This window comes from Ictidomys tridecemlineatus, chromosome 1, assembly GCF_052094955.1.
Source record: "Ictidomys tridecemlineatus isolate mIctTri1 chromosome 1, mIctTri1.hap1, whole genome shotgun sequence".
Classification (NCBI taxonomy): Eukaryota; Metazoa; Chordata; class Mammalia; order Rodentia; family Sciuridae; genus Ictidomys; species Ictidomys tridecemlineatus.
In genome coordinates, this window is record NC_135477.1 from 171,256,329 (window position 1) to 171,271,966 (window position 15,638).

General features: G+C 49.3%; 1 protein-coding gene across 2 annotated transcripts in view; it reads right to left on the bottom strand.

The window, feature by feature from the left end:
- Positions 1 to 298: 298 nt before the first annotated feature.
- Positions 299 to 15,638, bottom strand: part of Ccnjl (cyclin J like) — a 53,063-nt gene continuing 37,723 nt past the window's right edge. For both annotated transcript variants that reach the window (XM_078051921.1, XM_078051913.1), the window contains exons 4-6: positions 6,097 to 6,399; positions 4,438 to 4,597; positions 299 to 2,417 (exon numbers count right to left, since the gene is read on the bottom strand). In XM_078051921.1, coding sequence (XP_077908047.1) covers positions 1,997 to 2,417; positions 4,438 to 4,597; positions 6,097 to 6,399 — 884 coding nt within the window. In that variant the 3' untranslated portion in view covers positions 299 to 1,996. The remainder of the gene's footprint in view (positions 2,418 to 4,437; positions 4,598 to 6,096; positions 6,400 to 15,638) is intronic.

Sequence of the window (15,638 nt, forward strand, 5' to 3'; positions counted from 1 at the left end):
CTTAAAGCAAATCTCTCCCCCGTGTCCTATTGGTTTGTCCCCTGGATAGCCCTGACTGGTACAGTCACGAGCTGGGATGTCAAGTCATACATACACCCTCTCTGCCCAGCCTGTGTCCCCAGGGAGGCCCAATTCCAGCTCAGAGGGCAGGACCCAGCTCCAAAGAAGCCAGTCTTGCTGTTGCCAATCCTGATACCCCATCACCCTGCTGCTCATCCCAGGAGACACTCGATGGCCCACTGGGGAGAAAAGGGCTGGCCTGAGAGGGGAAGCCCAGGAAGACAACAGAGAGACGGAGCGCAGGTGATATGTTTATTGCGGGACACTTATTTCTGGGAGCCAGGCTGCTGGGGTAGCCCCTCAGGAGCCCCCGGCCCTACAACAGACAGACACAATAACCCAGAGTCCCACCCAGTCGCACATAAATAGGAGGAGTCAGCAAGGGGAAGGAGACTGACAAAGGACCCTGCAGTTCCTATGCTAGTGTGGCGGGGCGGCAGTGCTTCAGCCACAGCCCGTCTCTTTTCCATTTCCACGCTGAGACTTTCATCTGCTCCAAAAAACTCTGGAGCTGACTCAGCAGCCCTCGGCCGCCTTCCTGGCGGCCCCCGTCACGGTCTCCTAGACAGTGAGTCAAGAGTCAAGAACACCAATGAGTCAAGAAAACCAAGATGGGTTTCTCTTTTAAAAAAAAATAAAATAAAAAGCAAACCAAACAACACAATTTGCTTCCGTCCTTTGTACCTCCCAGTTCTGACGGGCGAACAGTGTGTCCCCTGACAACAAACCAACAAACCAAAAGAAACATGCTGAGCAGAAGCTGGGAGTCGGAATAAAAAACATATTGCACATGGTTACAAGAATCTTCCTGAGATCCCTCTTGCTGCAGATCCCCCAATACTGGTTTTTGATGCAACCAACCCCTTGCCTACCAGCGATGGTGACAGATACACCCCATGTCCCCATCCAGGCAGCATTAACAAGCATTCCACATTCTTATCCTTTGCTATTAGCCAAACTCAAAGCCAGGGCTGGTGTCACCTGACTTACCATAAGCAACTGGTGGAGGGAGGTGGGGATGGTGTCCACCTTCGTTTTCCCCCTCCAGCCCCCGGGTAGTCATCAAAGTTCTACAGCATCCAAGACATGGAATCTTCTGGGACCGAGAGCCTTCAAGGTGGTTCTCACCCATCGCGTGCTTCTGAAAAGGGAGCTCTGGTGCTACTGCGGGTCCATCCCAAGATGGGTTAAAACTGACAGTCTGCGGGGGACAGGCAGAGTGTGGCAATTAAACTTGTTTCATTTCTCTTAAGGAATTTTTTTTTTTTCAAGTATCACAAAATCCCTGATGTAGTATGTAAACACGACATCTTGCGGAACAGAAAGCTAGATCACTTGGGGAAGCAGCAGCATGTGAAGTATCTAAAAGGCCGGAAAAAGCTTCACGTTCAAAAACAAAAGGCGAGATAGCCACTCGCTGGGTCTTGCAAGGAGGCACTCAGCCCACATGCACAGGCCTCTCAGTGGAGCCAAAGGAGGGGAGCACCCACCACGGCAGGCTTCAGGGTCCTGAGAAGGCGCCAGGCCGCCCCTTCTTTGTCAGTGACGTGGCTGCCATCAGCTAAGGGCGAAGAAGTCTCTGAGGCCCGAACTGGAGGTGCTTGTGGGCTAGTATTCTGGCCTCTTCCCAAGTCTTTCTTGATTCACTGGACCCCTGCTTGGAGGAACAGCCGCTGAGCCTTCTTTATACCCCAGGCACACATGGGAGAGGATTTTCAGAGGAATGCTCTCGGTGGTGAGGTATGTCATTGAATGCTTTGCTTGCGTCAGTTTTATTTAAAGGGAAAAAACAAACAAACAAAAAAACAAGCCCTTTTTACGTCCACTGGGCTCTCGGGCAGGGCCTCCAGGCACCTCACCTGGCTCAGCTCTCCTCTGGGGTGTTCTCTTCCTCTGCCTGGCTCTTTGAGGCTCGCCCTTGTGGCCCAAAGTTGGCCTATCTGTCAAAACAGCCTGCAGGGAACAAGTGGCTCCCGCTGAAGTAGCTACTTCCGTAGGTGGTAGCAAGGCAGTGCCTGGGCTCGGCTGCAATGGTCATCTGCATGCTAAGGGATGCGGGGACAGGCATGGGACACATGTCCAGGGGCTGGAGGGTGGGGTAAGGAGTGTGGAGGGAGGAGCCAGTGCCTCCCGGGAGCAGGCTCCCTGAGCGGTGGGCCTGCAGTGAGTCCCTGTAGGCCAAGCACAGGTCCTGCACGGGGGCCTGGAGCTGGGCCAGGGTCGTCGTCGCCTGGCTGAGGGCAGGGTAGGCAGGAGGCTGGAACAGCACTTGGGTGGGGGCCGGGGGTGTGCCGGGCACCATGGCCAAGGCTTGGCTCTTGACCGTGACGGCATCCTTGAGGACATTGTCATATGCTCTGAAAAAAGAGAGTCCAGTGAGATTTGAAGGTCAAAGAGAATGAGACACCTGAGTGTACCTCTACCTTCCTTCGTATCTGGGACCTGGAGAGCTGCGTGCGCTCTGATACTGCAGGTCCCAACCACACTGTGCTGGAGGAGTCTGCATGTGCCCTCGGCTATTCCCCAACTAGACTCAGGCCTCAGATTTCAGCTTGGAGCAGTTTTCCCCACAAAGCCTGACCTCTCAAGACTAGGCTGAGCAGTCCCTGTGGTCCCTGCCCTGCCCCACCCTGGAGGACAACTCAGGTCCCATCTGCTTTTCTCACCTCTGCATTTCCAACACCTGGCACAGCCAAGTGCTTTGGGTGCTGAATGAGCACACAGCACAACCTCTACCTTCTAGGCCTTTCTGGGCTCACTCTATCCCCAGCTGGGCTACTCCTTAGCTTTTAAGCACCAAGTAAATTTCCCACTGGGGTCTAAGTGTCTCCCTCTGAAAAGGGGGATGATGCAATAGGGATTTTTCCCATCTCGGAAAAAAAGCTCCCCATAAAACTTTTTGGGAAAACAAAACAATTAGAGGCTTACGTAAGAAAGGAGCAAATGGAAGCTCTGACTAATCCAAGAAGGGGATATCTCAAAGTGGCAGCCATCAGTGAAGAGTGAGGCCGGGCTGAATTGGGGCACACACCTGCCATCGCAGCAACTTGGGAGGCTGAGGCAGGAGATGGAAAGTTTGGGGCCAGCCAGGGCAACTTAGTGATGACTCTGTCTCAGAATAAGAAATAAAGCCGGCTGCAGTGGTGCACACCTGTAATCCCATCTGCTGGGCAGGTTGAGGCGGGAGGACTGCCAGTTCAAAGCCAGCCTCCACAATTTAGCGAGGCCCAAAACAACTTAGTGAACTCAACCTGCCTCAAAATAAAAAAATAAAACAGGTTGGGGATGGGTTCAATCCCTGATACTAAAAAAATAAGTAAATAAATAAATTATAAAAAGGGCTGGGAACATAGTGCAGTGATAGAGTGTGGCTGGGCTGGTGGCTAAATCGAGGACAGCCATCAGCACTCTGATCAGGCTGTGTTCTCTGACTTCAGAGACCCTTTAAAAAACACACAATTTAAGACAAAAGCCTAGGGAGCAGGACTGACAATTTAGAGAGCAGGTAGCCACCCGCCAAGCATGGGACCTGAGGAATTTTGCTGTCACCATGCAGGTCTACATCCAAGATGTACCGCCACCTGTTGGGTGCAAGAGGGAGTGCACTGGGGGTGGCCACGCAGGATCTGTCCTGTCTGCCCTCCTCCCTGAGGTCCCCATGGACCTCTTTGGACTCCAATATCCATTTCACAATGCAGGATCCAAGATGCCGTTAAGCATGTCCTCTGATACACCAAACATTTCTTCCCTAAGATTCCCAGGGGCCCTTGTAAAGACGCTGTAGCTTCTTAGGTAAAGCCACTTGGGGTTTAGCTGGATAGGTCAGTTTCACAGCCATTTCTGAGAAAAGTAGCTTGTAAAAGCCCCTCAGTGTGATTATCCATAAGATTACACTGGGCTTAGATCAAAGAGCCCAGATGTTAATTTTTATTTTTGGTATTGGGGATTGAACCCAGAGGTGTTTAACCACCGAGCCACATTTCCAGTCCTTTTAATTATTCTTTTAAAATTTGAGACAGGGTCTTGCTAAGTTGCTCAGGGCATCACTAAGTTGCTGAGACTGGCTTTGGAATTGTGATCCTCCTGCCTCGGGCCCCAGAGTCACTGGGATTAAAGGCGTGCACCACTGTGCCCAGCAGCCCAGGTGTGCAGAAGGAGGGGCACCCAGCCTCTCTTCTCCCTTGCTCCTTGATCTTAAAAACGCAAACCCAAAGCTACCCCAAATAGAAAGGGGCAATTCCCTAACCCTCTCTTCTATCAGGAGACACAGTAGGTGAGGCCCTAGACTCAGGAAATCCTCCATGCCCTGAGGTGGGCTTCAAGGGCAAGTGGAACCTCAATTTTTTAAGAAACACAGAGATCAGGAGAGGAACCTACACCAGCAGGATTTCAATACATGTGCTAAGATGTTCCAGGGAATAGTTTGAGATCCTCTGTAGGTCTCTGGTCCAGTAGGGAGAAAGCTGCAGGCAGATCCTGGAGGCCCCAACACAGGCTGCAGCGACCACAGAAGGCTGGAATTTGTAGAATATATGATCTGAAAGAGAATCCCAGAGGGAGTCAGCACCCTTGGAGTCCTGTGCCTGTTCTGAGAACTGGCAGACAAATGAATCAGTTCAAAGGCTATTCACCAATGCTCTATAAATAGGATAAAAACTTGAAAAACATGAAGTTCCATTAATAAATATTTTTTTCCCCAAAGACACCTTTGCTCTCAGTTTGGGAGATTAGCTTAGACAAGTGATTTTTCAAATTATTGTCCATGAGTCCTGTGGGGCCACATGGGGCTGGCTGATGGGCTTCAAACAGAACTGTAACTCATCTGTCCTGTTTTAGTTGTCATGGGTGAATGACACACCATTTCAAAGGACTCTGTTTTAGGGCATGACTGAAGGCTGCTTAGTAATAGCAACAATGCTTGATCCACAGTAGGTGCTCAGTGAATGAATAAACTGCTACAGGAATTTGATATTTATAACTACAATGGGCACCTTCCCTAGGTTTACTGAGAAATCTCACGTCCTACTAAGATAGCCGGCAACAGAGCAAAGCTGATACTATGTTTTATACAAAGGCCAACAGCTGAAATTCCTACAGTTTTCATGAATGGTATTGGTTTTCAGTGCCTTCCCATGTTGTCTTAAATTGCTCTTGACTTTCACTTACTTGAACTTTCACCTTTTAGGTATCAGTCAGTTAGGGAGGTATTCTAGTTAGAAGCACAGTTGTGGAGTCAGGCTCCTAGGTTCAAATCCTAGTAATGATCTTGGGTAAGTTAGGTCATTTTTTAGAAAAAAATATTTTTGTAGATATTGATAGACCTTTATTTCATTCATTTATTTATATGCAGTGCTGAGAATCAAACCCAGTGCCTCACACATGCAAGGCAAGTGCGCTACCACTGAGCAAAACTCTGGCCCCAAGTTAGGTCACTTTTTAAATATCAGTTTCCTCACTTCTAAAATGATGCTTGTGTGAGGTCACTGTAAAGTTCAAATGAGATCATGTGTGCATAGCTCTGGACCAACAAGTCTGCACACAGTAAGCACTCAATTCATGCTTGATATCAGGACCATGGATACTGCCATTCATGATCTTTCTGGATTGTGGCAGGTGATCGAGTGTGTGGTAGGTGATCAAGCGGTTTTATCTGCATTATTTCTGATTGGTATGTCACCTCACACCTACATTCTAAGACACTGTGAAGAGAGGAGTTTCAAGTAGGGGTCCCCAAACTGGGTAACCTTTATTGCTAAAACAGATGTAAACACAATTCCCATCTCATATCCTACTGTATAGTGAAGCTCTTTGGGGATGACTGAGCTGTGACTCTGTGCTATTCGAATCATCTGCAATGTTCAGGTTACCATAAGCAGATTATGGGTTGAGCTGTAGTTTGCTGGGGACCAGATGCCTCTCCAGAAGCCTCTGCTGTTTCTTCTACACGCAGACCTAGATGGACATGCCCTTCAGCGCCTTCTGATCCCAGCCCTGTGTATGTGTGGTGGGGACCCCAGCCACCTCTGCTGCCCTCACCTTGCAGGGTGACCTCTAGGAAGTAATGGGCGTATTCCTTGAGGCACTCTTTGGTCTTGCGGGGGCAGGTGGTGGGCCAGGTGTGGCAGTGGTGGTCCTTTTGGCTGACAGAGGCCAAGAGGTAGTAGTCCAGGAAATGGGCAGGTGTGGGCAGGCACAGGTTCCAGCTGAAGGCCTCGAGGAGCAGCAGCTCTGTGCTCAGCAGCTCCTTCTTGGTGAGGGAGAAGTTCTGGCTGCTCAGGATCCTTGTGCTGTTTATCTGCTCCAACTTGGGTACGTGGTCTTCCCTGTCCTCAAACTTACCTACAGGGAAGCAGAAGCAGATGTTACTGACACACAGGAATCGAAAGGCCATCTTACAGCACCTGGAGAGTTTGGGCAGGGAGGAAAGAAAGCAGAGAGGCTGGACTTCTGATGGGTTTTAAAAGCACATTCCAGGTCTGCCAAACCTGGACTTGACTCCTCAAGCCTCTGCTTCCGGCTGTGATCATGGCCAAGGGGTCTCAGCCTCTCTGGGGCTCAGCTTCCTTTTTTTTTGTACTGGGGATTGAATCCAGGTCCTTGCATATGCTAGGCAAGTGTTCTGCCACTGAGCTACACTACCAGTCTTTTATAAAAAAACAATTTTTATTTTGAGACAAGGTCTCACTAAGTTGCAGAGGCTGGCCTTGAACTTGTGATCTTTCTGCCTCAGCCTCCCAAGAAGCTGGGATTACAGGCGTGCAACACCACGTTCGGTTTCCACTTCTTCATCTATAAAATGGAACCTATACTTCGGTTTCCGCTTCTTCATCTATAAAATGGAACCTACACTTCATAAGGCTTTTGTACATTCAATGAGAAAACACACACCGAATGCTCAGACTGGTGTCTGGGACCTAAGAGAGCAGCCAGCAACATCAGTCAGGTCAAGCTCTGGGGGATAGGTGCTCCCCAACACCCTGAATGGCCTTCACTTATCCAACCTCCAAGCCACAGTGAGAATGACCTTGCAAATCTGACTTTGTTCCCTCCCAATGTAGAAAAGCCCTTCAACGGCCCCTCTGCATTCTCTATGTGGATATGAGCTTGGGTTGCCTTGGAAACAGCTGGCTCAGAAGGTGAGCCCAGGAAAGACTGATAGGTTGGAAGAGAAAGCAGGAAGGGGGAAAAAGCCTCAGAGGGCATATTAGCAAGCACCATTGTAGGCAGCTGGAGCTTGACCCTTGAAGATTTCTTCGAAACTATCTGAAATACTGTCCCTGGGTTACTCCACCCTAGTTTTGGGAAACAGAAGCATTGACCTATCCATTCTTGGTTGTTATCAGTTGTGAACAGCTCCCAGGAGCCACAGAGGCTCCTCATGTACCAAGGGCCAAGGTCCAGGGGCTGTGTTTGTGTGTAGGGGGGGCTCATGACAGTTCCCCTCCCTGGAATGCCCTTCCCCATTCCCGCCACTGGGCCAACCCTGATCTGCCCATCACCTGCCAAGTCACTGCCTCTTGGAAGCTCCCACTCCCACATCAGTGCCGGGCCCCTCAAAGGCCTGCTCACAGTCTGGCCACCTGTGGCCTCCAAGCTCAGCCTTGTGGGGTGCAAAGCAGCTAAGGCAATGTCAGAAAGGTGGTGGGCGGCCCGGTGGACCTCAAAGGGAACAGCAAACAAAGCCTCTGTGCACCTGCTCACAACTGCAAGGGCCTCTGACCCAGTTCCCAGCAGCCTCTGGAACTTTTCAAGAGATAAGGCAATGCCAACCACAGGCTGCTCTACAAGAGAAACAACCCATTCCTGAACTCAAAGACTATCACTGCGAAATGAAACAGGCCTCCGGGCAGCCAGGCTCTGTGTTCTCTAGTGTGCCCAGTAACAGCGACCAAGTGAGAATGTCGACACAGGAAGCTCTGGTCTGACACGGTTAGGAGATGAGCAAGTGACAAGTCCCAAAGAGGGAAGGGCAGAGACTGACAGCCTGTGTCCCACCTCCTCCCACAGCCCCTCCAGCCCCTTCCACAGTCAGCGGAAGGGCGCTGCCCCCATCACACACCTTCTCTGGTCTTGCACTTCTGGGCAGTGGGGCGGGGGAACCACAAGCTGCCCGGGGGAAGAGCCCTGTGCACCACTGGGATCCGGTCACTAGTGGCTTCTAAGTCTCACGCCCAACATTCCCACCCCAGGGGCAGGACACAGCCATGTGAAACTGACCCCTCACCTACCCCATCTAAGATCCCTCAGGAATCAGGGCAGAGGCCACTAAACATCATCTTAGCACTTCTCATGTTCAGATTACTTGTTATAGGTATTAACATGAACGGCTGGTCCCAGCTTGGCTTCTAAGACCTCCGGTTCCTACCTTCATGGGTTTGGCCCGTTTGTTGCTCTGCCTTCACTTTCCAGCAGTGCCTGGCGCCCAAGCAGGTGCCCAGTTTATTCCGCGAACAAACGGTCACTCATTTCTGGATAGTGGTATTTTGGGTGATTTGAATTTCTCTAATGATCTTATAGTCTGTTTTTCTCCAACAACCCTATATTCATTGTGCAATTTTAAAAGGAAGAATTTTTTTTTTTCTAAATTGCCCAGGTGTTCCTGAACCTTGTGCTGAACAGCTGAGGCAACTTCAGTTGTATGCACATATGCTAGGCAAGTGCTCTACCACTGAGCTATGCCCCCAGCCCCATGATCTCTTTTTTCTTCACAGTGAGGCCTATTGTGCTGGGGGTGGCATTAAGACCCTTGTAGGGTATTGCTGGCAGCTAGCAATCTATGGCGACCCACCCACGCGGCAGATGTGCTCAATCAGATTAGTTTCCTCCTCCTCCCTGCTTTTCAAACCTTTCAGAACTCTGCTATCAGGCCCAAGAGGATTACCCTCCAATGGAAGGGCCATGGCTTACTGAGGAATCTCATTTTACCAGGTCCTCCCCCCTGCTGGGGAGGCTGCCCTGCTCCCCACCCCACCTCTGCAAGCCAGAGCCAGGCAGAGCTGGGTCTGAATCTTCAATGAGTTTGCTCTGGACCTACCTAACAGCTCTAAATTATACGGGCAGTTTTATTTGTTTGTAATGTAGGAACACACCCCATGTGAAGAGGAAATGATCACGCGGAATGGAGAGTACTTTGCAAGTACCCAGCACCCAGAAGAGGCCTGTGCTTTATACTGGCCCTGCAGCGGAACCCTCCAGATAGGCTCCTCTAGGCTTCCCAGGGTGGGAGAACCCAGCTTCTACACCCAGAAGCCACTTTGGAGTCCCTGCTCTTCCTCTGCCCTGGCTGACCCCAGCTTAGTGACTATTTCCCAGCCCCAAACATTTCGCAGCCAGAAAAGATTTTTACGAGTTCCTTAATGTTGCACGTGGCCTGCAGACTTTCCTCCCCTCCCTCCCAGGACCACGAGCCTTTGTCCCCAGTGCTCCCACCACCAACACAGTTCCTCAGCTGCTTCCTCCTTATCGACAGTCTGCAGACGACAGATGCCTGCAAGTCTTCAGGCCGGTCCCCTGGGAGAGAAGGGGGACAGAAGTATGAGTCTTTCTCAGTCAGAAAATGGCCACTGGCTCTCTCTGATTTCCTTTTTCATTTTGAAAATCTTCACATCCGTAGAAATGATGGAAGATTAGAATGAGTGCTTATGACCCTTCACCCAGATTCCCCAATTGTGGACACTCAGCCACACTGGTTCTGAGTCTCTGTGTGTATGCTGTATATAAATATTGCTTCCTCTGGACCATTGCTGGTGAACATGCAGACATGATATGGCACTCCAAACATGTCAGCATCTGTTCCTGAGGACATTTTCCTACGAATCATGATACTATCGGCAATTCCAAGGAAACGACATTAACTACAGCATCTTCTGATATTCAGTTCAGTTCATCTTTCTTTTTTCCAAGGTACAGAAAATGCCTTTTACAACCTGTTTTTAGGATCTAGGATCCAAACTAGGTTCACACATGGAGTCTTTATATCTTTTCAGTCTCATTTTTTGGTCTCATCGACTTTGGAAGAACCCAGGCTATTCTGGATTTGCCAGATGGGTTTCCTCATGGTGAGGTACAGGTCAATGTGGGCAAGAAAACCACAGAAGTGATGTTCAATCTGTCTTACTGTCACATCAGGAGTTACAGACATCGCCAATCTGTCCCAGCAAAGCGAGGTTTGAAAGCTTGGTTACGGTGGTGACACCAGACCTCTCCATTTTGAAGGTACCACCTTCCCTGTGAAATTAACCAGGAACCTGTGAGATGACACCTTGAGACTGTGAATATCCTGTTCCCACATCCTTTGTCTCAGTGACTTGGCAATCACCGGTGATCCTTTCTTGGATGAATTATTACATCAGGGGTTGAAACAACCCTATCATTCCGTCTATACTTTTCTTTTTGATGTTCACATTACCGCAAACCTGATTTCTGGAGCCCTCTTGACATACTTGTAAGATTGAAAGTGACCCTACACCCACAGAGACACTGAAGCTCTCTGAGGCTGGGCACATGCCTGTGCATCCTTGGTGCTACTGGTGAAGTGCCTAAGCAATGTCTCACGTGTGCCTTCTGCACACCTGGCTGGCTGGTGACACCATTCCCTGAGGCTGCTTCCACAGAAAACTGCGGCAGTTTATGGCAGGTCACGGCTCGTGGACTGATGATTAGATGTCCACCCAAGTGGCATAAACCTATTTTTTAAAACAATAATCATTGAGCTACATCCCTAGTCCTTTTTGTTTTTTGAGACAGGATCTTGATACATTGCTGAGAGTCTTGATAAGTTGCCCAGGTTGGCCTTGAACTTGTGATCTTCCTGTCTCAGTCTCCCAAGTGTCTGGATTGCAGGTGAGCATCTGTGATCACAGATGAGGACGTGGTGGCAACTCCCTGTTGATCAACTTCGGTAGGAAAGGTTGCAAATTGGCTTTTCTTTTTACAGGTTGTTTTTTTTTTTTTTTTTTTTGGTATCAGGGATTGAACTCAGGGGCACTGACCACTGGGCCACATCCCCAGCCCTATTTTGTATTTTATTTAGAGACAGCGTCTCACTGAGTTGCTTAGTGCCTCGCTTTTGCTGGGGCTGCTTTGAACTTGTGATCCTCCTGCCTCAGCCTCCCCAGCTGCTGGGATTATAGGTGTGCACTACTGTGACCAACTTTTTACAGTATTTTTTAAAAAAATTGTGGTAAAACCCACATAACATAAAATTTACCATTTTTAAATGTACAGTTTAGTGACATTAAGTACATTGACAATGATGTGCCACCAGCACCACCAGCACCAGCCATCTCCAAAATTCTTGTGGTCTTGCAAACCTGAAACTCCGTACCCAAGGAACACACCCCTGTTCCCTCTCCCTGCAGCCCCTGGCCACCACTGCTCCTTTCTGTCTCTATGAAGGTGACCTCCCTGAACACTGGTTTGTCCTTTTCTTGCAGGGCAGACCCAACAAGATTCCTGACTTTTCTGAATTAGGGCCAAGAGAAACAACACTTTTAATTGCTAGGGGGGAAAAAAAAAACAACAAAAACCTGTTTTGGAAAATTTTAAATATACGTACTAAAACAAAAGAAAAAAAAAGGAAAGAAAGAGAAAATGTTGTAATGAACCCCCATAAACACACTGACTAGCTTCCAGCAATCATCATCATTTACAACGCCTTTTTTAAAAAAATCTTAAAACAAAAAAAAAAAGGCAAACCTCATGAAATGAGACTGAAAATTCAGTGGTTTCCCCCATTCCTGCTGTCCGGGGCCGGGCACTGGCCTCCCTCAAGTAGACAGGCTGCTTCCTGCCCTGTGCCCCGTTAATCTCCCCAGCAGTCCTTCCTGCCTGGCATGGTGCCCATTTACAACTCACGCAGCGTTACCTGCTGCCCGCTCAGCCGCTAAACACAGGCTCTGACAAGAGGCCAGAGTTTCCTGCTAAAGAGAACCAGGTTTAAAGCAAAAGCTGGCTACTTCCTTCCCTAAAGAAATGCAATACTTTAAAAAAAAAAAAAGGCGAAGCTATGGCTCCCCAAGAACTGCCACTCTCCTTTTAGACATGTCTCTCCCCTTTTCATCTGAGAAAGGACCAAAATTTGAGCAGGAACTGAGACCTCATGGCTACCCTGGGACCCTGCAGCAGGCCCCGCCCTACCATGCATATGCTGGTGATGCTGATGATGAACCTGGCCAGACAGATAGCGGGCTGCCCCAATGGCATCCTGACCTTGCCTAACCTTCAAGTAGAACTTGGCGCCTTCCCACGCAAGAGTGGGAAGTGCCAGGCAGTGGAGGTGATTGGGACCCAAGAGGAATCAGACAGATCTGGTAGAAAGGGCTTTTTCTCAGTGTCACAAAACCTCCTGGGGACAGAGAAGTGGAGGCCCAAGCAGGGCTAGGCTCAAGGTGGACCTTTCTGAGGCTAATTCTTTTTTATTCATCCTTCTTCCTCAGAGGAGAAAGATGGACCAGGACTGGCAGAACCCGGTCAGTTTTATTTATGACCATGGAGTCAGTGACCAGAGAGATCCAGGATTCTGGAGGAGGCCCTCTCTAAGGGCCTCAAGTGGAGGCTTAGGGCTGGTTACCATCTGTGAGTTTGGGCAATCACTTGGAACCCTGTGCCTCATAGGGTGGTAGGAAGGCTCAAAGAGCTATCTCAGGGAGCATGTGGGGCAATGGGCTCCCTGGCACCCAGGAAGTTCTCGTCCATGGCAGCAGTAGCTGCTGTCTTATTCACTGAATGTGATATTTATTCTTTGTGCCCCAGACCTAGCATCTTCTAAAGTCCTGCTTTTTTTGTTTTTTGTTGTTTTGGGTACAAGGGATTGAACCCAGGGGTTCATAACCACTAAGCCACAACCCCAGTCTTTTTTTTTTTTTTTTGAGGTGGGGGGAGTGCAAAGGATTTAACTCAGAGGCACTTGACCACTGAGACACAGCCCCAGCCCTATTTTGTATTAGAGATATGGTCTCACTGAGTTGCTCAGTGCCTTTATAAATTACTGAGGCTGGCTTTGAACTCACAATCCTTCTGCCTCTGCCTCCTGAGCCACTGGGATTACAGGCGCACACCACCGTACCTGGCCCCAGTCCTTTATTATTTTGAGACAAGGTCTCACTAAATTGCTTAGGGTCTTGCTAAATTGCTGAGGCTGGCCTCAAACTTGTGATCCTCTTGCTTTAGCCTCCTGATTTGCTGGGATTACAGGCATGTACCACCACGCCTGATTTCTAAAGTTGGGTATAAATAAACTGAAAATGTATAGCGTGATAACCAGTGCCACAGGCATTTTCTTATAGGTTCTGAAAATCGGGTGGGTGGAAATATATTCAACAAGATGTTCCCCCACCTTCAACACAATCCCACTGACCAGGCTGGACAGTGTGGACACTACAGTTGCTCCAGCTTCCTTTCCCAGGTCTGTGACCTTGAACTTCAACTCTCCTGCTGATGGTTATAAGGTTCAGAGGCTGAGGGGAGTGTTGGCTCTGGGCTCTTTTCCAGATGCCCCCCACCTTGCCATGGGTGGGACTTTACCCAGGCCACTCAGCTGGTTAACAAGATGCAGAGAATCCACATACCAGGATGTGAGCTCAGGGAAAGCAGGAACATCTTTGTTTGGCTCTCTGCAGCATTCAGGCCAGACACAGGTTGGGTACCAAAATACTCAGGGCAGCCTGAGCCACCCTCTCTGAGCTACCCCAGCAGGGGTGAAGGGGAGTCTTGCGGGCTGAGCTGGTCCTGCCCTTAGCAGGTACTATCTCAATTGATTCTGGTAACAACATTGGGAGGTTGGGGCTCCTCCCCATGTGGAAAAGGAAGCCCAGAAAGGTTAGGTGAGTTGCACAATCATCTAGATCCTAAAAGACAAAGGAGAATTAAAAGTCTGGCTGTCGGCTCCCTAATGGGAGGGTGCTTACCTGTCATAGAATACTATAGCACAGAATTTAGCATGAGGTGTGTGTGTGTGTGTGTGTGTGTGTGTGTGTGTGTGTGTGTGTATTTTTAAACTGGGGATTGAATGCAGGGGTGCTAACTGACATCCCCAGTCCCTTTTTAATTTTATTTTTTTCCTTTATCTTGAGACAGGGTCTTGCTAAATTGCCCAGGCTGGCTTCAAACTTGCAATCCTCCTGCTTTAGCCTCCTGAGTTGCTGAGATTACAGGTGTGGACCACCATGCACATGGTTTTTTTGTTTGCTTTTCCTGGTACCAGGGATTGAACCCATGGCCATGCATGCTAGGCAAGTGTTCTACCACTGAGCTAAGTCCCCAGACCTGATTTTTAAAATCAATGAATAAGTGGTTCCTAAGTCCAGAGCTTTCTATGCCGCAAACATAAAACCTCATAGACTTTCAAGGCAATCCCACAGTCCCCAGGAACCTCTCTCTCTGGGTGCAGGAATTCCCATGGATGTGGGTGTCAAGCCAGCTGCAGCCACTCCCCATCTAACTACCTTGTTTTCTGAGAGTGCTCTACTTATGCTAATTGGCAATTTAATTCCAGAGCCTTTCTACTACAGATCCACATGATTAACAGGATGTAGGTTGCCTCTCCCCCAGACACCTTAAAAATTTTTTTCTTTGGCTTTTTGTAGTTACTGGAGACAAAAAGGATGCTTCCCTCCTCTTCCCCAAAGGAGGCTCGGCTCAGACATAAGCAGGCAAGCGTCTTTCTAGGAACCAGAGGAGACAGACCAGAGTCATTTGGTGGAGAAGCCAAGTCAGAAGACAGCTGAGACACCACGGAGGACCACATCCTCTGCAGAGGCAGTTTTGATTCTGCAATGCAGAAGACGGGCACAGAGCCACTCTAGGGAGGCTCAGCCACTAACTGGCCAGATGGTCTGGGGCATGTATCCACTTTTTGGGCCTGTGCTTCCTCATCTGTGACATGGGGATAACAGAAGCAGACAGACTATGGTGAGGTTGACATGACAGCTCAGTGCTTAAAAACGGTGCCCTTTCCAAGTGGTGCTTAATTCAGGACCAACCCTGTAATCACAGTGGCAGGTTTCTGGGTGGAATTTGATAAAGGGAAGAAAGTCAGGGACAAAGAAAACCCTTGCTGTGTAAGACAGTGCTATGGTGATGGGTGATTGTCAGGGAGGAGGAGCCTTTAGACCCACCACTGGGGGCTGGGGAGTGGGTAGCACTAAGGACCTGCTCCAGCTGCCTCAAAGATCCCTGGCCCTTCTGGGGATTCCAAGCTCAGGAAATGTCCCCAATATCCATCAAACCAGGACTTCAGAGGCCTGTCCTGGTGTGATGGTGGAACCCCACCTGGCTGAGCCGACTTCCTGCCTAAGGATACAAAGAAAAGACTCCCTTCCTCTCTCCTTCCTTTCTTAGGAGCAAAGCTATTCTGTTCACGGCTGGGTTTCGTCTCTGGCATGGAGCAGGCCTGGATAAATAATGAATGGAGGAGCGGATGCGCGGGTGAAAAGGGGCGTGAAAGCCAGCTCAGCTCTGACAGGCCAGATCGATTCTCGAGTCCAATGCTGGAAACAGACTAGAGGTGAGGTTGTGTGGGTGGCTGTTTTCTTCAGGGAGCAAATTGTGGAAATGGCTCCCGCTCAAGAGGTGGCATT